The sequence below is a fragment of the Dreissena polymorpha genome, chromosome 6, assembly GCF_020536995.1.
Source record: "Dreissena polymorpha isolate Duluth1 chromosome 6, UMN_Dpol_1.0, whole genome shotgun sequence".
Taxonomy (NCBI): domain Eukaryota; kingdom Metazoa; phylum Mollusca; class Bivalvia; order Myida; family Dreissenidae; genus Dreissena; species Dreissena polymorpha.
Window position 1 is genome coordinate 82470714 of NC_068360.1, and position 25933 is coordinate 82496646.

General features: G+C 37.1%; 1 protein-coding gene across 4 annotated transcripts in view; it reads left to right on the forward strand.

Annotated features, from left to right (window-relative positions):
• LOC127834361 (serine/threonine-protein phosphatase 2A regulatory subunit B'' subunit beta-like) overlaps nucleotides 1-18030 on the forward strand; it is a 93956-nt gene extending 75926 nt beyond the window's left edge. For 3 of the 4 annotated variants that reach the window (XM_052360127.1, XM_052360128.1, XM_052360125.1), the window contains 9 exons: nucleotides 1673-1775; nucleotides 3419-3493; nucleotides 4293-4379; nucleotides 5949-6105; nucleotides 8165-8300; nucleotides 9000-9144; nucleotides 10335-10484; nucleotides 10897-11000; nucleotides 13913-18030. In XM_052360127.1, the coding sequence (XP_052216087.1) occupies nucleotides 1673-1775; nucleotides 3419-3493; nucleotides 4293-4379; nucleotides 5949-6105; nucleotides 8165-8300; nucleotides 9000-9144; nucleotides 10335-10484; nucleotides 10897-11000; nucleotides 13913-14009 (1054 nt within the window). In that variant the 3' untranslated portion in view covers nucleotides 14010-18030. Of the gene's footprint in view, nucleotides 1-1672; nucleotides 1776-3418; nucleotides 3494-4292; nucleotides 4380-5948; nucleotides 6106-8164; nucleotides 8301-8999; nucleotides 9145-10334; nucleotides 10485-10896; nucleotides 11001-11361; nucleotides 11383-13912 lie in introns of all 4 variants that reach the window. The other variant, XM_052360126.1, reaches the window with a different exon arrangement.
• The last annotated feature ends 7903 nt before the right edge of the window (nucleotides 18031-25933 follow it).

The following is a 25933-nucleotide window of genomic DNA, read 5'->3' on the forward strand; positions in this document are numbered from 1 at the left end:
TCAACACTTAATACAAATGCCAATCCCCACCATAGATTCTTCGGAGGGGTTGGGATTCGTGTAATTTACAAAGTTTTTTCGAGGTTTGAAGTCTGTGGCAATTTAAAACCATGAAAAATATGTAAGGGCCAAAATATATAGAACTAGAAATGGCGCGGCAGAGGCTGACGCGTATCCCCACGCCGCATGTTTGACCCAGGGGGCGCCCCAGGGTTGTTAATGGGGCCATGCATAGTTGAGATTGACCGTATTGTCATAAGAGATGTTCAGTATCCATTTGAATTAAATCTGTGTAGAAATGAAGAAGTAAATGTAAAATAACATAAACAAATGAGTGAAAATCTCTGACCCGGTCCTACTTCAACCCGCATAACTTTTTACCCAGGGGTCAGATCAAAATTCCAAATAGTGCACAGTCGCACATATGCTCATGGCTACCATGTGTGCAAGTTTCGAGGTTCTAGTGCTTAAAGTGAAGGAGGGGATAGTGGCCAGGCCGGACGGACAGACAGCGGAGTTAACCACATTATCCCCACGCTTTTCAAAAAGCGTAGGGATAAATACACAAATTGCAGTAGTCCAATACATTGTGAGGTTATTGAAGTGCATTTTGAGGGTAAAGCTTGAAGTTATTGTACCTTCTGAACATTTCTATGTAAGATAGAATAGTTTTGCGCTCAACCCTCCATTCGTTACACTATGTCAACTACTTCAGTGTTTTTTTTTTTACCATTTTGGGATTGGGGCCAGGTCGCTTTGAATAGGGAAAATTTGCGGTGTTTTGACCAAAATTGGGGAATTGTTGTTATTGTTTTGCTTTAAAAAAATGCTTCAAAATTGAGAATATATATTCTAAGGTTGAACTTACATGTACATGGATGGAAAATTAACAAAATATTTTTGGAAACCTTCCTTTGGGAATTTGTAGCTCCCATTTGTGACAAATATATACTTTTTTCCATTGGTAATGGGGTCGATTACCGGACTCGATTTTGAATGAAAAAAACACACTACTATGAGACTATCAGGTGTTTTTCCTTGCATTTATACATGTCTAAAATAATGTACTATTAGGACAGTATCGTGATCTGATTGGCTACAGCTGCTTGAAGGATATACATATGTGTCGTGCTCTGTGAAAGGAAATCAAGGATGACACTTTCTGCTTTTATGATATTTTTTGTTTAGAGAAAGTCTTTTCTTAGCAAAAATCAAGTTTATGCGGAAAGTGTCGTCCCAGATTAGCCTGTGCAGACTGCAAAGGCTTATCTGGGAGTGGCCTATATGTAATCAATATATTTGCATGTGGTTGCAGCCTTGTGTTAGAACTTGGGGCTGTGTTTGTATTTGTTATCTCCTTTATTCACGTTTCTAAGACTTATGTCAGGCTGTTAATATAAAATGACCCTTGTTCTGGGAAACTGGGCTTTATGCATGTGCAGTAAGTGTCGTCCCAGGTCAGCCTGTGCAGTCTGAACTGTCTGACTAGACTGGATTTTTGTTTTGAAGAGAACTTTATACAAAAATGTCCGTAAATGCAAAGTGGCGTCCCTTATAAGCCTGTGAAGACTGCGCTGGCTAATTGGGGACCACACTTTACTTTGGTGCATTAAGCCCAGTTTTTCCAGAGCAAAGCTCAAACATCAAAGTTGGTGATGTTTGTCATTGCCAGGATCAGCCAGTCTTGCCACGATGCGGCCTCCCAGTTTGTGACACTTGTTGCCAAGCCGGGGACCAACTATATGGAGGAAGAAGACCTGGTTCCTCTCATACAGGTATGCTGTCTTGACATGACTTGTGTCTATTATTGTGGCCGTTTTTAGCTAACCTGAGCTCAGAGTGGTCCTGGATAGAACATTTATGATATCTCAGCTGCGTTCAAAAATGGTAAAGGTCTGTTGAAAAAAATGGATGCCAGGGGACAAGGCAGTATTCTTGATAAGGCTGTAGTAAAACCTTATTAACACTTGAGAAGTCAAACTTATGGTCCAATCTTCATGAAACTTGGTCAGAACATTTCTTCAAATGATATCTTGGTTGAATTTGAAAAGGGTACTGGTTTCTTGAAAAACATGGCTACCATGATGCGGGGCAGTGTTCCTTAAATGGCTAAAGTTAAACATTGTTAACACTGAAGATTTTACATTTTACTTCTGATCTTCATGATACTTAAATGTTAGGAACATTTATACATTTTGTTCAAACAATATCTGGGCAGTTTTGCTTATTTTGCATATTGTAAAACCTTGTTAACACTCTAGAATTCCCATAACAGTCCAATCTAGAGGAAACTTGGTCATATCATTTATCTTATGATATCTTGGCTGAATTTCCCAAATGGTTGCGGTTCCTAGAAAAAACATGTCTGCCAGGGGGCGGGGCAGTTTTAGGGGGTGGGGCAGTTTTCCTCATGTGGATTTATTGAAACCTTGAAGCTCCAATGGCTACATTTATTGGCCAATTCTTATGAAATTTGGTCAGAACATTTGTTCCAATGAAATCGCAGTAGAGTTTGAAACCGGGTCATGTTAGCTCAAATAATTGTTCACTATGTTAAATTTAAAAAAATGTTTGGAATCAAGAAGTCACTTTCTTTGTCCAAAATTTCATGAATCCAGTCAGAACATCTGTTCTAACAATATCTCTGCCAAGTTCATAAATAAAAATGTTAAAAACTTTCTTTAAAAAAACACAAAGTGGAAAGTGTGATCACTTATAAGCCTGTGCTGATTGCGCAGGCTGTTCTGAAATGACACTTTACTGGCATGCATTAAGCCCTGTTTTCCCATGCTGATCGCGCAGGCTGTTCTGAAATGACACTTTACTCGCATGCACTAAGCCCTGTTTTCCCATGCTGATTGCACAGGCTGTTCTGAAATGACACTTTACTCGCATGCAATTAGCCCTGTTTTCCCATGCTGATCGCACAGGCTGTTCTGAAATGACACATTAATCGCATGCATTAAGCCCTGTTTTCCCATGCTGATCGCACAGGCTGTTCTGAAATGACACTTTACTCGCATGCATTAAGCCCTGTTTTCCCATGCTGATCGCACAGGCTGTTCTGAAATGACACTTTACTCGCATGCATTAAGCCCTGTTTTCCCATGCTGATCGCACAGGCTGTTCTGAAATGACACTTTACTGGCATGCATTAAGCCCTGTTTTCCCATGCTGATCGTACAGGCTGTTCTCAAATGACACTTTACTGGCATGCATTAAGCCCTGTTTTCCCATGCTGATCGTACAGGCTGTTCTCAAATGACACTTTACTGGCATGCATTAAGCCCTGTTTTCCCATGCTGATCGCACAGGCTGTTCTTAAATGACACTTTACTGGCATGCATTAAGTCCTGTTTTCTCAGAGGGAGGCACATATAATGGTTTCAAGTAAAAACAAGTCCTACTTTCCTTGCAGGACGTGGTGGACACACATCCTGGACTCACATTTCTATTAGACGCCCCAGAATTCCACTCCAGATATGTGAACACAGTAAGTACATGACTAGTAGAGGGCAAGTGAATATTGGGGTTGAAATTTAACCCTTTACGGTTCACATACACACTTTGACACATTTGTAGTCCCTTTGATAATCAAAATGAATTTAAGATTTAAACCTCTTCTACTCGGATACGCACTTTGATGCGCTTTATGACACGTTTGTAGTCCCTTAGAAAATGAATTTGAATTGAAGAACTTTCTTACTAGAATTAAGTTTTAAAGGCTTCATTTGCAATGCTAACCTGAACAGGCTGCAGTTTTCATATAGCCATTTTCACTTTGCTTTGGAGTGGGAAGGAGCTTACGAAAATATTGTACTGAAATGTAATTTAAAGAAATGGGGTTCTTATTGGGGTTCTTATCAATCATAATGGGATTAGTAACATATTATAATGTCTAATTATTTGTTTTACATATATGGATGTAAGCAGAGACGGATGATTTTTATTTTGGTAATTTAATATATTTCTAAAAATTATGAAACAGACTTTTTGCCGTTTGCAGTAACGTTGTTTAAATTGAATGATCTCTAATTAGATTGCCATTGATCCATCTTTCTCTTGGCCCCTGAATTTTTTTGGGGGGACACAATTATACCAAACCAAAAGTTTATTGTGACGATTGTTTTCCCTAAAATTCAAAATGGGTTCACAAATGCAAGGCTAAGGTTATCTTTGAAAGCTGAAATAAAATTATAATAAAATGCACATTTTTGGACTTAATTTAACTTTCTTGACAACTTGTATTATTATTGTATATGATCTCTTTTCTTAAAATGTCCGTTTTGCAGGTCATAGCACGGATGCTGTACTGCATAAACAGAACATGGACGGGTAGAATTACAATACAAGAACTTCGAAAATCCAATTTTCTTCGAGTAAGTTTTATCACTGTTTGTGTGAGTCCGGTGAAAGAAGTGTTAATTCTTGTGATCCAGGTTTAATTAATGCTTATGTGTGGAAAGCAACTGAAACACACATGGATTAATGTGATTCAGGTTTCCAAAATGTTCATTTGTGTGATGTAGCTTACTGAAATGTTCCTTTCAGTGATTGAGCTTTCTTCAAAGACTGGGCTTATTGCATTTGCGTTCAATATCATCCCAGATTAGCCTGTTCAGTCTGCACAGGCAAATCAGGGTAAACACTTTCCTTTTTATACGCCCGTTTTTAAAAACGGGACGTATTATAGTTTCACCCATGGCGGGCGGCGTCCACAGCAGTGTCCGCTCTCTAATTCAAAAGTTTTTATCCAATCTTCACCAAACTTGGTCAGAAGTTGTGTCGAGACAATATCTAGGTCAAGTTCGAATATGGGTCATGCCGGGTCAAAAACTAGGTCACAGGGTCACTTAGTGCATTCCAAGTATTAAGCATGGTGTCCGCTCTCTAATTGAAGTAGTTTTCATCCGATCTTCTCCAAACTTGGTCAGAAGTTGTATCTAGACAATATCTAGGTCATGTTCGAATATGAGTAATGCCGAGTCTAAAACTAGGTCACGGGGTCACTTAGTGCATTTCAAGGATTAAGCATGGTGTCCGCTCTCTAATTGAAGTAGTTTTCATCAGATCTTCGCCAAACTTGTTCAGAAGTTGTATCTGGACAATACCGAGATCAAGTTCGAATATGGGTCATGCCGGGTCAAAAACTATGTCACGGGGTCACTTAGTGCATTTCAAAGATTTAGCATGGTGTCTGCTCTCTAATTGAAGTAGTTTTCATCCGATCTCCACCAAACTTGGTCAGAAGTTGTCAATATCGAGGTCAAGTTCGAATATGGGTCATGCTGGGTCAAAATCTAGGTCACGGGGTCACTTTGTGCATTTCAAGCATTTAGCATGGTGTCCGCTCTCTAATTGAAGTAGTTTTCATCTGATCTTCACCAACTTAGGTCAGAAGTTGTGTCTAGATGCTATATAGGTCAAGTTCTCCAAAACCTTCGAACGGGCGTATCTTGTGACAGTTTGGCACTCTTGTTTAGTATTATCTTTTACCTATCAAGGCTTATCAGGGATGACACTTTTCACCGATATTGAATTTTTCCTTTGAAGGAGATCTGTTCTAAAAAATACACCAGTCTAGGCAGAGAGTGTTGTCCCTGAGCATCCTGTGCGGACTGCACAGGCTAATCTTGGATGACACAGTTACAAGCATGCATTAAGACCACTTTTCCCAGAACGTGTCTCTAATATTCCTTTGCGTGATTCAGGTGTTACAAGTGTTCCTTTGTGTGATTCAGGTGTAACAAGTGTTCCTTTGTGTGATTCAGGTGTTACAAGTGTTCCTTTGTGTGATTCATGTGTAATAAGTGTTCCTTTGTGTGATTCAGGTGTTGCAAGTGCAGTTTTCCCAGAACGTGTCTCTAATATTCCTTTGCGTGATTCAGGTGTTACAAGTGTTTCTTTGTGTGATTCAGGTGTTACAAGTGTTCCTTTGTGTGATTCAGGTGTTGCAAGTGCTGGAGGAAGAAGACGACATTAATCAAATCAACGACTTCTTCTCCTACGAACATTTCTATGTGATTTACTGCAAGTTCTGGGAGCTGGACAAGGACCATGATCTCTTCATCGACAAGTCGGACCTTGCCAGGCATAATGAGCATGGTGAGAAAAGGATTAGAATAGAGAAACCATTGCATAAAGTGTCATTCCCAGATAAGCCTGTGCAGTCTGCATAGGCTAATCAGGGAGGACACTTTCCGCTTTCATGGTCCTTGTCATTAAAAGGAAGTCTCAGTCTATCCAATTAAGGTGGAAAGTGTTGTGACTGATAAGCCATTTTCCCAGATCAAGGTTCACATGAAATGTCTTGAGCATTGGAGTGTTATTGTAAGGCCTACTTTAATCCTTCGTTATTTCATCCCTTACCCTAAATCTAGAATAGTTAAAATTTAATTCTACCTTTGTTTATTGGCAGTTTACATCAAAGTTGTTTTAAAGCATAAGTCTTTTGAAATTAAGCAGTCCCTTTAATTTTTTGTACCTTGTTCATGGAAAACTATGCGTAAAATGCATGTGCGTAAAATGTCGTCCCAGATTGCACAAGCTAAGGAGGGACAATACTCTCTGCATACACAAGATTTTTTAGCTCGGCTGTTTTTGGAGAAAACCCAAGCTATTGTCATAGTCAGCTCGTCGTCCGCCGCAGGCGTCGTGCTAAAACCTTAACATTGGCCATAACTTTTTAAATATTGAAGATAGCAACTTGATATTTGGCATTCATGTGTATCTCATGGAGCTGCACATTTTGAGTGGTAAAATTTCAAGGTGATCATCATCCTTCAAGGTCTAGGGTCGAAAAAACAAAGTCAAGGGAAGTAATAAGCTTTAAATGAACATAGTTATCTGACCTGCCCACGTATATATTTTTGTTAAATAGATCAAAGCGGCGCAGTAGGTGGCATTGTGTTTCTGACAAACACATTGTGGTAAAAGTTGAACATCAAGGTCATCCTTCAAGGTACGGTAAAAAATACACATTTAAGGGAAGGAATAAGCTTTAACGGAAATAATTATTCAATATTAAACATAGCCACTTTATATATTTGGCATGCATGTGTATCTCATGGAGCTGCACATTTTGAGTGGTGAATCTACAGTCACGGTAGTGGCTTATAATTATTTGCTACTAAAAATAGAGATTTGTTAGGGTCAATTATTTTCAAGGGAAGTAATTTATTTAATTATAAATTTCATATTATATATTTCCTTACCAAGAATTGAAGTTCTTTTTACAGTTACTGTACAGATTTATCATTTTGATTATTTATAACTCAAATGATTGATTTGTCAAAGTTTTTTTTTTAATGATATATTTATAATTTCTTTCATGTACTTAGTTGTTAATAGTAGTGTTCATTACATACCTGTGGACTTATGTCCATAGATACACGATGAACTCTGGCTATGATCTCTTTGATAAACCACAGGCCTTGGTTGTCAGTGATGTCTGACTTGGTCTTTTTGACTGTCTACAGACCGCCCGGACCCCCGCCCCGGTTGGATTGGACAAAATGATAAATAGAAATTTTATTTAAAAGTGGCGCAGTAAGGAGCATTGTGTTTCGGACGAACACATCTCTTGTTGGGTCACAAGGTCAAGGTCACTGTGACCTCTAAAAAAACACAAAAAAACCTGACAAGCTTTAGCAGCCGAGCGTGGCAGCCGTTATGCAGTGCTCTTGTCTTATAGAAGAGACCTCTTTAAACGATTAGCTTTGCCGACTGCAAGGCTTATCTGGGATGACACTGAATGCACATGCAATAAGCCCAGTTTGCCAAGAACGAGGCTCATTTGGTCGCTTCCCTAAAATCTGGAATAGTATTCTACCATTTTATCTTTGACGTTTACAGCAAAGATGTTTATGTTTTAAAGCAAAGATTTTAATCACAAATGTTTTCTTTTTAATTGTATGTGCCTTATTATTGGAAAAATGGGCTTAATGCATGTGTGAAGTGTTCTTCCAGGTTAGCCTGTGTAGTCCGCACAGTATAATCTGTGACAACACTTTCTGATTACTCTGGATTTTCATTTAGAAGAGACCTTCAATACATGAAAATTTCCTTAAAAGCGAAAAGTGTTGTCCAGACTGCACAGGCTAATCTGGGACAATACTTTACCAGAGCGAGGCTGTAACATTAATCGCCTCCCTTTGTCTTATAGCGATATCAACCCGGATGCTGGACAGGATCTTTTCTGGGGCAGTAACGCGGGGCAACACATTTAAGGACGGCAAGATGAGCTACCCGGAGTTTGTCTGGTTTCTGCTCTCGGAGGAGGACAAAAAACACCCTACCAGGTAATGTCTTGGCCTCTGATTTCTGAAAAATGCTAGTTTCTTTATAGAATAGCTTACTGATAAGTCATTATTATTCGTAAGACATTACTTTTCCTTGATATGGTAGGTTGACCGCTAAAAGATTTTAACACAAACACATTGATTTTTCAAAGGCAAATTCATCATGTTTTATTCCCAAGATAAGAAATCCATGAATTTAGGTGTCCACAAAAAAAGTCATTTTGTGAAAACCCACAAAATTTAATACCTAATCATATAAATGATTGTATATTCATTGATTTGTGTTACTGTTTTATAGTTTGGGTGTTATATTCGAATACACAGAAATTCAAAGGTTCAGCAAAAGTTTATGTCAGAAGTCTTATATCTGGAATGTATCCAAGAAGTTCCAGATTTAATTTGTACTCTTTGCAGTATCGAGTATAGATCTCCATGTATGAGATGGAATAGTTCTTTGAGTATTGTTTTGTATTGCAGACTAAATGAGCTGCATTCTGGGCTAAATGCATGAGCGTAAAGTGTTGTCTCAGATTAGCCTGTTCAGTCCACACAGGCTAATCAGGGAAAACACTTAACGCTTAAACTGGATGTTGAGTAAAAAGAGAATCTTTAACAAAAAATTCCATAAAATGTCGTCCCTGATCAGACTGCATAGGCTAATCTGGGACAACACTTTACGCTCATGCATCTGTGTTGCAGTATCGAGTATTGGTTTCGATGCATGGACCTGGACGGGGATGGTCAGATCTCCATGTATGAGATGGAGTGGTTCTATGAGGAACAGATGCAGAAGATGGAAGCTCTCGGCATAGAACGGCTGCCGTTCGAGGACTGTCTCTGTCAGGTACCGTAATGAAAATATGGATAGATGGCAATATGGACATTATGCAGGTCATTTCATTTTGTTCGTACGTCAAAAATTCTGGTTGCTATGGCAACAAATAAACAAGAAATACTGCTGAAATGGTGTTTTTTTCTGGATCCTGCGATAACTTTAAAAGTTCTTAATATTTTTTTAATGAAACTTGAAATATGGATAGATGGCAATATGGACATTATGCACGTCATTTCATTTTGATCCTACGTCAAAAATTATGGTTGCTATGGCAACAAATAGACTAGAAATACTGCTGAAAATGGTGGTTTTCTGGATCCTGCGATAACTTTAAAAGTTCTTAATATTTTTTCATGAAACTTGAAATATGGATAGATGGCAATATGGACATTATGCACGTCATTTCATTTTATTCCTACGTCTAAAATTCTGGTTGCTATGGCAACAAATAGACTAGAGATACTGCTGAAAATGGTGTTACTGCTGAAAATGGTGTTTTTTTCTGGATCCTGAGATAATTTTAAAAGTTCTTAATATTTTTTCATGAAACTTGAAACATGGATAGATGGCAATATGGACATTATGCACGTCATTTCATTTTGTTCGTACGTCAAAAATTCTGGTTGCTATGGCAACAAATAAAAAAATATTCTGACAATGGTGGAATTTCTGACAATGGTGGAGCCGGTAGGGGAATTTAATTGCTTGGCTATAGTCTTGTTTTAGCTAGATTTTTTTGAAAGCCCACAGTTAATAGAAGCACTCTTGAGTCCATTTCCTGGGTAGAACCAGTACTTTGTGTCTTTAGTGGAGATCTAAAAAAAAACGCTCCCTCCCAGTGGGGATAAACATACATCCACAAGTGAGCTTAAATTGGATGTTAAATTTGGTTGACACATGTAGAAGGGTCAATTACTGTGGAATCACTTATTTTTCGGGAAAGTCTAATTTGTTCGCATTATTTGCTCCCATAATTTTACGGTTTTAAGTCCACAGCTAATATTACCAACATCCCATATGTCAGGTTCTCTGCTGGATACCGTACACTTTTGTCAATCCATGAACAGAGTTAATAGTTTTTATAAAATCTGTCATTTTCATTTTGTGAACATGAACATGTGTTATCTACTTATTCTATATATTCAATTTTAAGTTTAAACAAATTAAAACTACATCACTGTATTCCACCTCATTCACAGATGCTGGACCTCGTACAACCGGAGGAAAATTACGCCATCAGCCTGCGCGACCTGAAGCGCTGCAAGTTGACCAACATTTTCTTCGACACGTTCATGAACCTCGACAAGTTCCTTGAGAACGAGCAAAGAGACCCTTTCGCCAACATGAGGGTAAATGAGAAACATGTCTTGCCTTACGTTTCAAAGTTTATAATCAAGGGTGAAAGTTTTAATTATTGAAAAAGACATGTATATTTGTCATCATGAAATTTCCTGGTTTTTCAACAAATGACTTATTCACAGACACACACACAATCATGGTTTTCTGACTTAAAAAAAGAGAGGAATTTTCCTCAGTCATATGATTGTCCGATGTGTTTGTGTTAAATTTATGGATTGGTCCACCCACCAAATAAACGAACATTTATGTTCCACAAATAATGATGTTTTTACAGATTGCAGCAAAGGACTAAAAGCATTATTTCTGCCTCTTGGTGTTTCTGTTTGGGACCTAGATCACAAATAATGATGATTTTACAGTATAATCTTGGGTCAATGTTATTATGTTTTGTGTTTCGTCTAGGACCTTAACAGTGATGTCCCTGAGCCTACTGACTGGGAAAAGTACGCGGCCGAGGAATATGAGATCCTTGTTGCAGAAGAAGGGCTTAATGAGCAGGAGGAAATGTAAGTATGTGGTCTTGGGCATTTCACATGTTATTTTATTTTTGTATTTAAATGAACCTCACTCTGGGAAAATGGGGCTTAATGCATTGCGGGGTGTAGTCCTAGATAAGCCTGTGCAGTCAGCACAGGCTTATCAGGGACAACACTTTCCGCTTAAACTAGATTTTTGATAAGGAAAAAATTCATAATTTCTAAAGATAAGAATTATGCATGTTTCCTGTACATGAACATTAATCTATAAGAGGTGTGCTTAATACTTTTCATATTCTGTGACGTTTAAAGATTTTTCTGATACTTGTAAACACAATATAAACTTACTATTATCTAATTTTTGTTCTCAATTTTCTATTTCTGCACACAGTCGTGATTATTGGGATACATGGTAATTTTGTTTTCTCCATTTTCTCGTACATCCTTGTGATTATCCTTTTTATGCTCCCCCCCCCCAAAAATAATTGGGGAGAGCATATAGTCGCTGCTTCGTCTGTCCGTGTGTCCACCCATCCGTGCACAATTTTTGTCCGGGCTATTTCTCAGCAACTAAGGAATTAAATTAAACTTCATGGGAAGCTTCACTACCAAGAGGAGATGTGCATATTATAAGCCAGTTCTGGTCGGATGATTTTTCACAGATTTATGGCCCTTTGAAATTTCCATTAACTGTACATATAGTGCAATTCTTGTCCGGACTATTTCTCAATAACTAATGACCGGAATTCAATGAAACTTTATGGGAAGCTTCACTACCAAGAGGAGATGTGCATATATCAGGGGGTTCTGGTCGGATGATTTTTCACAGAGTTATGGCCCTTTGAAATGTTCTATAGACTGTACATATAGTGCAATTCTTGTCCGGGCTATTTCTCTCCAACTACTGACTTGACTTCAATGAAGCTTTATGGGAAGCTTAACAACCTTGAGGAGATGTGCATGTTATTAGTGGGTTCTGGTTAGATGAGTTATGGCCCTTTGAAATTTTTAAGTTGCTTAACCATCCATCGTATTATTTTGTCCTAAGTTATGCCCCTCAAGACGTTTCCTATAATCTGAATATATAGTGCAATATTGTGACAAAAAAACAACCTTTGGGGAGCATCACCAGTCTCCGACGGTTTCTTGTTGTAATATTTATCATGTTCTTCTTCTTTTCCCAAATGTTCCATGGTCTTGTTTTCCGTGTTGGTATTTTCCCATCTTTTCCGTGTTGGTCTTTTCCCAAATTTTCCATGTTCTTCTTCTTTTCCCATCTTTTCTATGTTGGTCTTTTCCCAAATTTTCCATGTTCTTCTTCTTTTCCCATCTTTTCCGTGTTGGTCTTTTCCCAAATTTTCCATGTTCTTCTTCTTTTCCCATCTTTTCCATTTTGTTTTTTCCCAATATTTTCCATGTTGTTCTTTTCCCATATTGTCCATGTTTTTCTTCTGTTCTCATATTTTTCATGTTGTTTATTGCAATCTTAATTACCATCTTAAGGACATTTAAATAGCCTTATACATTACGTTATTTTTCCATTCACATGACATTGAACTGCCTTACAAATGACATTAAATTGTAATACAAATGACATTTAATTTCTATTCAAATGACAGGGTTCTCGCTGTTTTAAATTTTTCTTCTGATTTTCGCTATTGTAATATATTTTTGCCATTAAAAATACTAATTAGCAGAATTAGCTTAGTAAAAGTGGGCCCGTCCTTTACTTATGTGTATTTTATACCCTCCATTATGAATTAGAGGGGTGGGGGCCCCACTGGAAGAATGATGGATGTATGACAATCTGTCTTTCAATTGGCACAAAGTTCTCCAAAGAAGTTTCACACTATTAATTTTCAGCATTCATACTTTCATGCATTGTTTTATTCCCCCACTTATTTGTGCTGCGCATAACTCAAAAACTATTTGTGTGATATAGATTATGCTTTGCAGATGTATTAATTGGCATATCAAGCACCTCCATATTTTAGTACTGAATGTTTTTCACACAACCAGAGTTATGACCTCTTTTTTAGCGAGCAATTACAGTTTTAACCAGGTTTTCCGAAGGCAAAAAACTGGTTAACCAGGTTTTCCGAAGGAAAAAACTGGTTATTAGATTGGCGAATGTCGGCGGACGGGCGGAACAATCTTGTCCGGGCCATTACTTTGTCGTTCATTGTGAGATTTTAAACTCATGTGGCACATTTGTTCACCATCATTAGACGGTGTGTCGCGCGAAAGAATTACATCGATATCTCCAAGGTCAAGGTCACAATTTGAGTTCAAAGGTAGAAAATGGCCATTAATGAGCTTGTCCGGGCCATAACTATGTCATTCATTGTGAGATTTTAAAATCATTTGGAACATTTGTTCACCATCATTGGACGGTGTGTCGCGCGATAGAATTACTTCAATATCTCCAAGGTCTAGGTCGCCACGACTAAAAATATATTTATTTTGAAACAAGGGGGGTAACTTTGAACAATCAGTAACAATGCACATTTTGATTTTGAGTTGTGTCTCTTTATCAGACTTTTTTTCAAATTGAATTCAAGGTCGCCACGAGTATAAATATATTGAATTTTACACAAGGGGGTAACAATGCAAATTTTGATTTGTCTCCCTTGATCAGACTTTTTTTCAAATTGAAAACCTGGTTTTGTGACAATTTTGTCCCTTGTTAAACCTGTTTTGCTCATAGCTTATAAAGCTGTTATCCTTAAAGCCATGGGTGTGATTTTACCCTTCCGTTTCAATGTCAAACTTATTTTACAAATGGGGATTAGTTTTGCTGGATCCATAAACAAATGAAGAGTTAAGTTGAACATTGTAAGAGGGTAGGGTATTTTCCTCCAACGAGTTCTTAAATCACACCCATGCAAGTGTGGCTCATTTGTGTGAAGACATTGTCGAGAAAAGCCTTTTTATGTTTGCAGACATTATGAGGATGACTTTGAACCTGAAGATGAGGACCTTCGTCTGGATATGGGGGTCGGTGAACCGCGACCCTCTGACCCCGTCAACAGACGCTGACCTCTGACACTGTGAATTGTTAGCGCCATGGAAACTTCAACTTTATGTTGACCCGTGTTAACTGACACTGGCCGGATGTCATGGATACCCCAATCTCGTGGCCCCAGGGATGCTAACCATATTGGGAACATCAGTCTTGTATTCCATGTCAAGCGATGCTAATGTTATGGAAACCGCAATTTTGGGACACCTATCAGCTGACCATGAAAATGGGGTCTGCACGCCCTCATCCTTGTAGAGTGTGTGGCGGACTCTGATGTCATTTGAATCTCAGATTTCAAGCATTTTTGGCCATGTTTTGTCTTGGTTAGAGAAAGAACATGTTCTCTTAAGTAAAGATAATGATCATGTAAATCAACAAGTGCCTTTCTTTATGCCTTTTTTTGCTGCCCCAAAATTTTTGAGGGGAGCATATAGTCGCCGCTTCGTCTGTCCGTGTGTGTGTCCGTCCATCCATGCACAATTTTTGTCCGGGCAATTTCTCAGCAATTAATGACCGGAATTCAATTAATCTTTATGGGAAGCTTCACTACCAAGAGGAGATGTGCATATTATCAAGGGGTTCTGGTCGGATGATTTTTCACATACTTATGGCCCTTTGAAATTTTCCATTGTACATATAGTGCAATTCTTGTCCGAGCTATTTCTCAGCAACTTACTACAGGAAATCAATGAAATTTTATGGGAAGCTTCACTACCAAGAGGAGATGTGCATTTTATCAGCCAGTTATGGTCGGATGATTTTTCACAGAGTTATGGCCCTTTGAAATTTTCTATAAACTGTACATTTAGTGCAATTCTTGTCCGGGCTATTTCTCCCCAACTACCTACTGGAATTCAATGAAGCTTTATGGGAAGCTTAACTACCTCGAGGAGATGCGCATGTTATTTGTGGGTTCTGGTTAGATGATTTATTTAGAGAGTTATGGCCCTTTGAAATTTTTAAGTTGCTAAACCATCCATCGTATTATTTTGTCCAAAGTTATGCCCCTCAAGATGTTTCCTGTTATCTGAATATATAGTGCAATATTGTGACAAAAAACCCTTTGGGGAGCATCACCCGTCTCCGACGGTTTCTTGTCATATGCAGTTACCACTGATTGATTAAAGGTCACCTGCCATTTTTAAATTGTACTTGAGTATCGATTGGTTGTAAATGAAACATTATTGTCAAGAAAAATTGGGGGGGAAATTGATGTCAGATCTAAATAATCTAAATAGGTCTATTGAAATGGATCACTTGCTACAAAATGTTTAATTTGTTAAAGATGTTATACTGGGAAAAAACACATTTTCTCTTCATCAACTTATTTTCTCAATTGACTGTTGTCTTCCTTTTTATAAAATGAATTTTTGTGTATGTGTTTTTTAATTGTTAGAAGTTGTAAGGATTTTGAATGATAACTTTGCTTATTGAAGTTTTCAGGCTCTTAAAAATAATTGTGTTGTTTTTTTAGCTAGTGTGTTGTTAAGTGTGTTGTTAATATGTATAATGTGTGTAGCTCAGAATTTCTGATGGTATGAATGCGATCATGGGACAGTTTCTGTACATAAAACATCACCTTTTTAATTTATTTTGTAAATAGTTCAAGACACAACTGTGATTTTTAATAAGTTTCGTCTGATGTTCTGATGTTGTACAGTGAAATAACACGCAAGATAAATTGTTAAAAAAAAAGAACCTATGTTTTCATCTGTCAAATAACAGTTTATTTCCCCATTTTGAAAAAAACAAACATTCTGGTTCATTGTTAACATATTCACCCATGATGAATTACATTGTAGAAACAATTGCAATTTAAATTCAAGTTCAAATTTTGATTAATTATGGTCTTGTATAACCTTAAACAATAATTTGTATTATTTCAACATGTTTGCTCAAAATGGTCTTGACAGACTACATAATTATTGAGAAACAGGATCCATATTCTAAAAAATCTATGGCCATCTTTCACTTACCGTACTTGACAATTTATTATGTGCAACCATGTGGAAAATGAGTCCAAATAATTGACCAGTCGCCAAATACGCGATCACTTCGCCCACTAAGTTGTGTTTTCATAAAAGGCTTATTCCATTACTTTGACAGTCTTTGTTTGTCCGACCATGTGGCCGCAATAAACGAAATCTGATTGATTATTACCTGAGTTTGATTGACAGCTGGCGAGTGGTCAATTGCTTGTGTTTACTGCACTTTATTTGATATTATATGATGTGTGCATTACAAAAACAAAATTTATAAACACTTTAAATTATTTTGCAAATTTAGAGTCACGATTTAAGAAGTCATATTCATGAAGTAAAATGGGTGGATTTACATTACTCCTGTCATCAACCAATTCAACATACATATTGTAGAAAATAACTTATTCATTTGTAACTTACTCATCGTGTCATTAACTGAGTTATGTGTTCAGAGTTATTTCTTTTTTTTGCAAGTTTTTCGTGTTCAGGTATCAAATGAGGAACTAACGTGGTAAACTTCATTATGTACAGGACATCACCAGCAAATATTTGATGTATCACTGCATATTTTTATGCCCCCCTTTCGAAGAAGAGGGGGTATATTGCTTTGCACATGTCGGTCGGTCTGTCGGTCCGTCAACCAGGTGGTTTCTGGATGATAACTCAAGAACGCTTTGGCCTAGGATCATGAAACTTCATAGGTACATTGATCATGACTCGCAGATGACCCCTATTGATTTTGAGGTCACTAGGTCAAAGGTCAAGGTCACGGTGACCAGAAATATTAAAATGGTTTCCAGATGATAACTCAAGAACCCTTATGTCAAGCTTGGATCATGAAACTTGATAGGTAGATTGATCATGACTTGCAGATGAACCCTATTTATTTTCAGGTCACTAGGTCAAAGGTCAAGGTCACGGTAACCGAAATAGTAAAATAGATTCCGGATGATAACTCAAGAACGCTTATGCCTAGGATCCTGGAACTTCATAGGTAGATTGATAATGACAAGCAGATGACCCCTATTGATTTCAGGTCACTAGATCAAAGGTCAAGGTCACAATGACCCGAAATAGTAAAATGGTTTCCGGATGATAACTCAAGAACACTTATGGCTAGGATCATGAAACGTCATAGGTACATTGATCATGACTCGCAGATGACCCCTATTGATTATCAGGTCACTAGGTCAAAGGTCAAGGTCACAGTGACAAAAAAACATATTCACACAATGGCTGTCACTACAACGGAGAGCCCATATGGGGGGCACGCACGTTTTACAAAAAGCCCTTGTTGACATTTTTTTGACAAGTTAAAGACATCATCTATATTCCTAGCATTTTCTTTAAGTGGCTTGTTCACAGATATGAGAACACCTGGAGGCATGTCATTCAGTGTATAAACTCTTTTAAATTTAAGCATAGAAAATCAAATGTTCTCGTAAACCAAACATCAAATTACAATTTGTTATAAAGTTGCACTCATTGTGGTTCAAATAAGGACTTGATGATTAAAAATCTTTAATTGAAACAAACTGTTTTTCCAGCATATACCGGTACTAAATGTTTGTATTTTATACTTCATGAATTCACACAAAAAAGTGGACATGTCCCTTTAAAGTCATGAAGACCTAAACCCAAAGTTTTCCGTCATTGATTGTACAAGATTATTAGGTTGTATTGCAATGAAACGCATTTGTTAAATTCTATGTATTAAACATTTGTTTTAACAAGAATCGCTGCCAAATTACAATTTTATTTCTTATCATTAAAATTATTTTTAAGAAGCTAACTCGACATATTTCACATGGTTAAGACATTTAAAAAGGAGATTTTTGCATTGTTATTCATATACAATGTATTCAAATTATAAATAACTTATATTATATACATAATGTCAATATACTATTTATGTTAAGATTTGCATGCTATTTCAGTATTTAAATTACTAAATGAATTATAATTATTATTATTTTAAGATATTGTTTTTACAAGAAATCATGTGCTGGTGTATCTTGGCATTGTAATTTCGAAACAAAGAAAACATGAAACGCAGCTTGTCTTCGTGTTAATATATTCCTGCAGGCTTAAATTTGGGGCTGAATTTCGGCCCAATAAACCTTTTGTGTGTGGCCGGGATGTCAAAGTTTATGAGGTCTTTCCGCGTCTTAAGCTGTAAGTCTTATGTGAGGACCTGAGTGCACTCATCCCAAACTTGCTTTCTGGACTCCCAAAAATTAGGACGAATTTTGAATTCCAAATGCAAATTTCAGCTGAAACAATTTTCAATTTTGGTGTGGTCTTTTATTGTGACAAGAAGCTGGAGTACCCGGAAGAAATCCCTCTTGTCCGGTACGGTGACCACCAACCAAACTTGCATGCCTCCGGGAATGTGGATTGAACTTTAGTTGCCTCAGTGAGAAGCATGCCAATTACCCTTAGAAAAAATATAGATTGTTTCCAAAATTGAACCCCATAATTCTCCTCGGAAAGCTATGACTAATCTTGGCTTAATTTTGTATAATAAAATGTGTAGGTACATAAAATAAACTTCAAGGGGAATCTGGCCTAAGATATTTAAGATGTTGAATCTACAAAATAATAGCCTGGCTTTGCTAATAAACACACCTTTATCAAAAGATAAACTTGAAAATGACTATTGATAAAACATTTTTAGTCCTCTTTAAACTAATGTATGCTTTATGAACTATTAATACCTCGATCTTAGCCTTCTGTGTCTGCGGAAATATGTATGACGCAGTTCATTTCAATAGCATACATAATGGAAAGATCATGCAATAATCTTATTTATATGCGTAATACTATGCTTGCATTATGATTATATACAAAACTACATATAACCATGTGAAATGTCGAACATGATCCATCTCATAGAAAACCCAACAAAATGAATTGTTGAAAAATGTATTCAATCGGCTACCGGTCGGGCTGACTCAGATTCTACCTTGGGCTTTAAGCTCTGCAAAAAACGGGGCATAATCAATGGGCGTAAATTGTCGTCCCAGGTTAGCATGTGCAGTCCGCATAGCCGAGTCAGGGACGCCGCTTTCCGCCAGAACTGAATTGTCGCTGAGAAGAGACTTTTTTTGTAACGAAACATAAAAGCAGAAAGTGTCGTCCCTGATTGACCTGTGCACAAAACGCTCGGGTGATGGTCGTTTCGTGCACTACCAGTTCGTGCCACTGATATTTGTGTTGGAGGGCATTGGACGTTCTTCTTCATTATTTTTTATCGAGTGCACCGGGATTGTCTCCCATATGGCCATCGCCCCCAGAAAGACGTGTTAGTTGGTTACGGGGGATAGTGCAAGATACAGGAGACACCCCATCCCAGAGGTGACCCTGGGTCTTTTAGTGCCCGGTGTATAGCACCTAGTACACTGCACCTCGGATTAACGTCTCATGCGAAAGACGAGTTAGTATGTTAGGTGCAGCGGGGGATCGAACCAGCGATCTCTGGATTGTGAAGCCAGTGTGTTACCACTAGACCACGGATCCGCTACGGGCATTGGACGTTTCGTCCCACTGATAATATATAGACGGATAGGTGTGAATAATACCGCATAGGTGTGAATCATATCGGGAAACTTTCGCACCTTTGATTGTAACATCTGTTTAATGTTAAAAAAAACATTTTTTTAGTTCAAGAATATTTATTCAGTTTTAAAGGTATTCTGCGATTTCACGATTTATTTTTAATACAATATATGAATACAATGTTTAAGAGTCAATTCACATGCTTCATATAATACATTAACACTATCTAGATTGATTACATAAAAATATTCAAACAAGTTCAATAAATTGGCATTATATTCATTACAAGAAACAAGACAACGAAACAAGATTTGCTATACTTTTTGATATTATACATTAACAATATCAAAAGTGAATGCATACATACATTTAAAAATGTTTCAATACACATATACACAAATAAAAATAAATAAAAACATACTATACTTAATATACACAAATCAGATATATTGCATTGCAGAATATATACAAAAGTACAACATCATACTATCCTATACATACACAAATCAGACATACAATGTATTGCATTTCAGAAGTCCTCGTCGTGGATGTTGTCATGGGCTGTGCCCGGTCGGTAATTAATTGTTTGCTAAATACTTAAAGACTAATTGATAAAATTTTATTTTATTATTACATACACATGATGCATACAAATAACAACACTTTATGTTTTAACTTTATTTAACATAATCGACTATGTACACATATTTGTATACTAACAATAAATCATTTTATTTTTGTTATTTATAATTATAATTGTTAACATTGTTGTAATTTTCACACCCCAATATCATTCACAACTATACGGCATTATTCACAACTATCCGCCTATATATTATCAGTGGGACGAAACATCTACCCCTTTTCAACACGAATATCAGTGGCACGAACTGGTAGTGGCACGAAACGTCCATAAACCAAACGCTCAATCCATACACGGACTACACATGCTAATATGGGGCGACGCTAAGAAACTAGAGGCGTATTTAGGTGGGGGGCTAGGGGGCTAAAGCCCCCCCGCCCCAGCTGTCTGTCTAGATACGATTTAACCAGAAATATCTTTAAAAAAGATATACGGCATTGATAGTTCAACGAATGAGATCAAGGATAGCGAATGTCTTTTTCTGTGCAGCTCTTAGCTGCATGACACGCAGTACGGGATGTTACGCGGAGTTTTCGCGGCTTATTTTACATTATAACATATTGCTGGTCATAAACCTATATATACAAAACAGAAAACCAAAAGAAGAATGGAAGTGAAATTAAAAAATATGACTTTATGACTCAACCGGCCACACGCGAAGTATCCGTATTTATAGGCGCGTTCTTCGAACAAACCTGTTTTAGTGGTTTGCCGGGCATTGCTATTTGATTTGATTATTAACAGTATCGAGAATCATCGCGCTCATGCTTAATATATAAGTCAATATGGTGGAATAATTATTGTTTAATTAATCAAAAATAGTATTTATCATTGTATTGTTGAAAACACATTTAGAATCTATACCATAATTATATTGCTGAATATCTTCATTTAACATATTTCTGGTCTTAAGAACATTCCAGGTCACCTAGTTCATGGATAGCGTCTTTATTATATAACGGTTATTTTACTGGCCGTAAACTCCGGTGATGACCGCAGAGGCGTATTTAGGTGGGGGGCTAGGGGGCTAAAGCCCCCTAGCTGGCTGGCTTGACACGATTATTAATAAAAATGAGCCCCTTACAGTTTCAATCCACTTGTGTATTTACTGTCATATGTCCCTAATTAAGCAATAAACAGCTGTCGATTTGTGTGATTAGCCCCCAGGCATGTGTACAGACGATCTAACCTTCGTCAGCTAAAGTGCACGATTCATTGACTGTAAGTAATAAACTGCGCTATTTTATTGGCTGAAGAAGATACATTCAACTAATGAAATTCATCCATGCATTTAGCTACAGGTAAGTGTTTACAAATGGCTGCCGCATGAGACTTGTGAAAAACAATATTTCAAGTTGTAGCAATTAAAGAGTTTAGACGAACGCAATGGACAATCATAATTATTTTTTCGGTAATGTCTTTGATGAATTTAATTGGTATTAGCTCTTTAGAGTGATAATCCTTTTGAGTAACAAGTTATTGCCAGTGAAATTCAACTGCACACTTAATGAATGGCAATTATTTATTTGTATTTTTTTTAAATTTTTTTTTACAATTCGGGCTAACTGCTTTGATGTTCATCCATAGTTTTTGAAATTAAAAAAGACTCAAAATTTAAGAATTACTTTGTTATATGAAACTAAATCATTTTCTAAAAGCGTGACAACATCGAGGCAGCAACACCCGAATTAAACTACACAAGAAACCTAACGACTCCCTTTGTTGACACTTTTGTGAACGAAATGGACACCCAATTCAGTTATTTGCAGACTAAGGCAGCCATGGGATTGAAGTTTATACCTGAACAAATGTGCTCCTCTCCTGTCAGTGCTAGTGACCTTGAATGGTTCAATGATGATCTCCCTTCCCCTCAGTCCCTGCCTGCTGAGATGCACTTTATATGGCAGGCTAGATGGAAGGGTGTACCCAACCCACCTACCACCCTTCAGGGCTCTGTTGCACATTGTGATTCCCAGCTGTACCCCATCATTTACACTGTTTTGTCCATATCATGTGTGTTCCCTGTCACATCATGCGAGTGTGAAAGGAGTATCAGTGCCCAAGGACTTGTTAAGACAAAACTAAGATCATCAATGTGTCAGGACAGGTTTTCCGCTGTGTGCCTGCTTTCCATTCATATGGGCATGGACATTAGCATTTTAATGTTGTACCTAAGTTGACCAAGTAGGATATCCAACAAGGTTAAATAGGAGGTCCACCCATCTAACTCTGTTAAAAAAGTTATGGATAAAGATAATGTCTCCCACCACTTTAGTGGTTTGAGAGACATTTGATTTACCCCTGTGTGTCTGTCTGTCCGTGTGTCTGTCACACTTGATGTGTGAACTCAAGTTTTTATTTGTTTCACATGCACTTTTATCATGCAAAATGCGGATTAGATAGCAGGAAATCGCATCATTTCAAGGTGCCATTTCAAAAAAAAAGTTCGACGACGGAAGGGAACACCCCTCCCGCACCCTCCCCTGTTGAGCCCCCCCTCTGAACATTTTCTGGATACGCCTCTGTGACCTGTATATAAACTCTGACATTCACACACTAACCGCGAATTGACCCGATACCTCTCGGGTTGAAATGCAATGCATTAAAGTGAGGCCTCGCTTCCACTGCTCTTTATACTTTTACATGTTAACATGTTGACAGGAATATGGAAGTAAGTACTAAATATGAGAATAAAGCCTTTAAGTATAAACGCTTTTGCGCTGGTAATTTTCTGAAAATAAAAGGTGCACGCACAAACTGTATTGATGTCGAGAGTTGAGTGTAAAACTGTTCTATCTATTAAGCCTTTTCATTAGAGATACAATTGTTTCATGCAGTAAAACAGTGTTACAAAGACGCGGATATGTTTCCAATGTTCTGGTGGTATACTCATATCAGCCAATGGAATAAATGAAGTGTATTCATTCGTACCTAGCCGCGGGAAATTTTATATGTTAATTTTATTGGACACTTACAAAGGTCAGGTAAGGTGAAAAGCTGGCTTAATACAGCTTAGGCCGAAAAAAAATTAGCCCCTTACAGTTTCAATCCACTTGTGTATTTCCTGTCATATGCCCCTAATTAAATCATAAACAGCTGTCGATTTGTGTGATAAGCCCCCCGGCACGTGTACAGACGATCTAAACTTCGCCAGCTAAACTGCACGCTTCATTGACTTTGAGTAGTTGTGATAAACATAACTGTCTTCGTCCTACGTTCGAAACGTAGTGTTAACGGAGAGCAGAGTTACATTATTGCAACTAACTTTGAGTGATAAACTGTGCTATTTGATTGGCTGAAGGAGATACATTCAACTAATGAAATTCATCGATAGCTCATGAGAGTAATAATCCTTTTGAGTAACAAGTTACTGCCAGTGAAATTCAACAGAACACTTCCACAGGTGGAAGTAACGTACCCTGGATAGTATTTTTTTGTTATTTATTTTTTAAGAGCCCAATATATTCAAATATATACATAAAATCATGTTTAATGAGAAAAAAAATTGACAAAGAGCCGTGAAAAAAAAATCCCCACCCTCTGATATTGGAATCATAACAAGGTCATTAACTAGAATTTATCATAGACCTGTCTTCGCGGGCCGCAAAAATGTCAAAAGTAGCTTTAATCAAAAGCATCCATTTATCCTCCTATGGGCATTTGGACAACCTTTCAAAAAAAGTTCACTTTAAAAAAATCTGTCCAGCCGTTAACTCACAGTCGGTCGAAAACCGAGCAATATTTCGAGTCCGTTTGTCAACCCGAATAAATCTTCTACAGACTTTCAAACAATATTTTTGAGTTTTTGACCCTTAATCGATAGCTCGCGTCCTATTCCTTTAAAACAACGTGGCGTGTCAAATAATGCATGCACATGCAACCACTTACCCCTAAAAACTTATTCCAAAATGTTATATTTTCTTTGCAACAACTGTTATAACTCTAAATTTAATTTACTTGAAAACGAAAGTAGCCATCGCTCTTGAACCCGGCTTAGCAGTGAATTACACTGACAGAGCCAGGCACATAAATATCCAATCAACAACAACAACGATGTTTTAATAAATGTAAATAAATGAAAAATACTTATTATTCTGATTGTATTGGAATAAGTTTTTAGGGGTAAGTGGTTGCATGTGCATGCATTATTTGACACGCCACGTTGTTTTAAAGGAATAGGACGCGAGCTATCGATTAAGGGTCAAAAACTCAAAAATATTGTTTGAAAGTCTGTAGAAGATTTATTCGGGTTGACAAACGGACTCGAAATATTGCTCGGTTTTCGACCGACTGTGAGTTAACGGCTGGACAGATTTTTTTAAAGTGAACTTTTTTTGAAAGGTTGTCCAAATGCCCATAGGAGGATAAATGGATGCTTTTGATTAAAGCTACTTTTGACATTTTTGCGGCCCGCGAAGACAGGTCTATGATAAATTCTAGTTAATGACCTTGTTATGATTCCAATATCAGAGGGTGGGGATTTTTTTTTCACGGCTCTTTGTCAATTTTTTTTCTCATTAAACATGATTTTATGTATATATTTGAATATATTGGGCTCTTAAAAAATAAATAACAAAAAAATACTATCCAGGGTACGTTACTTCCACCTGTGAACACTTCAAGCGAAATTATACGATTTTTATATGTGTTAAATTGTAATATATTGATAATAAATATGTTACAATAACATACAATAGGCAAGAACAATTATATATTAAGTACGAATTTCAAAAAAATGCAGCAAATACAAATTAGCGCCCCCAGCTGATTGTGACGAAGATATTTCGTAAATATTTTCCAACAATAACTGAAGCATTCGTCTTTTTATTAGGATCGGGGTAAGTGGTCGTGTGTCGTATGAGTAGATATCGTTGCAGGAAATTAAAATGATCCGTAAAACTAAATTTAGATTCACATCGTACATGCATGATATACATGCTGGCGAATTCGACTGTACAGACATTCTCGATTTAAGAATTAAAATATATTGCTTATTTCGCATGTCTCGACACATGTTCTCCTTAAGGTTCATGTAGAGGCTTCATTTTGAAAAATGTGGGACCCCTAGCATTGAACTCAAATTTGACTAAAGGAAGAGTGCCACATTGAAAATGTATACATATATGCTTGAAAGGATGTTTTTCCTTCAAACTGCTACCAATTTTGTACATCAACGTATCATAACATCCACAAAATCAATCAAACTACAAAGCGATTTTAACACTAAAATATACATTATTTTCAAAAATCTGAATCATGTTTATTCCACGTATTTCGGCGGAAAATTATATAACTAGTGAATAATATCGACATTGACGAGGGCAAGTTACGCTTAAATAGTAAAAAAAAGTTTACATATCTAAAAATATCAAAACTCGAACACATGTCATTTCATCACCATGGGGGCAGCCATTTTTAAATTAATAAAATAGAAAGAAACATGCTAAAAACTCACTCATCGCCTAATTGACATTCCAAACGGTTGACGATGACAAATGCATTGGATTGTAATCTTTCCTTTGATGTTTGCAAACTGCACGATCAGACCTCTTAAACACTCAAAAGAATAACTATGTAAGAAGCATTTCACCAATGTTTACAATCGTTGTCGAATCACTGTACTTATATTATTGCGCATAAAATAGTACGCTTACAGACTGACAGAAAGATCGATACATAACTCCGTTCAATTCATCACGGTATACAATTCTATCAATAATATATAATAATACATCGCTTTAACAATCTAAAAGTAGAA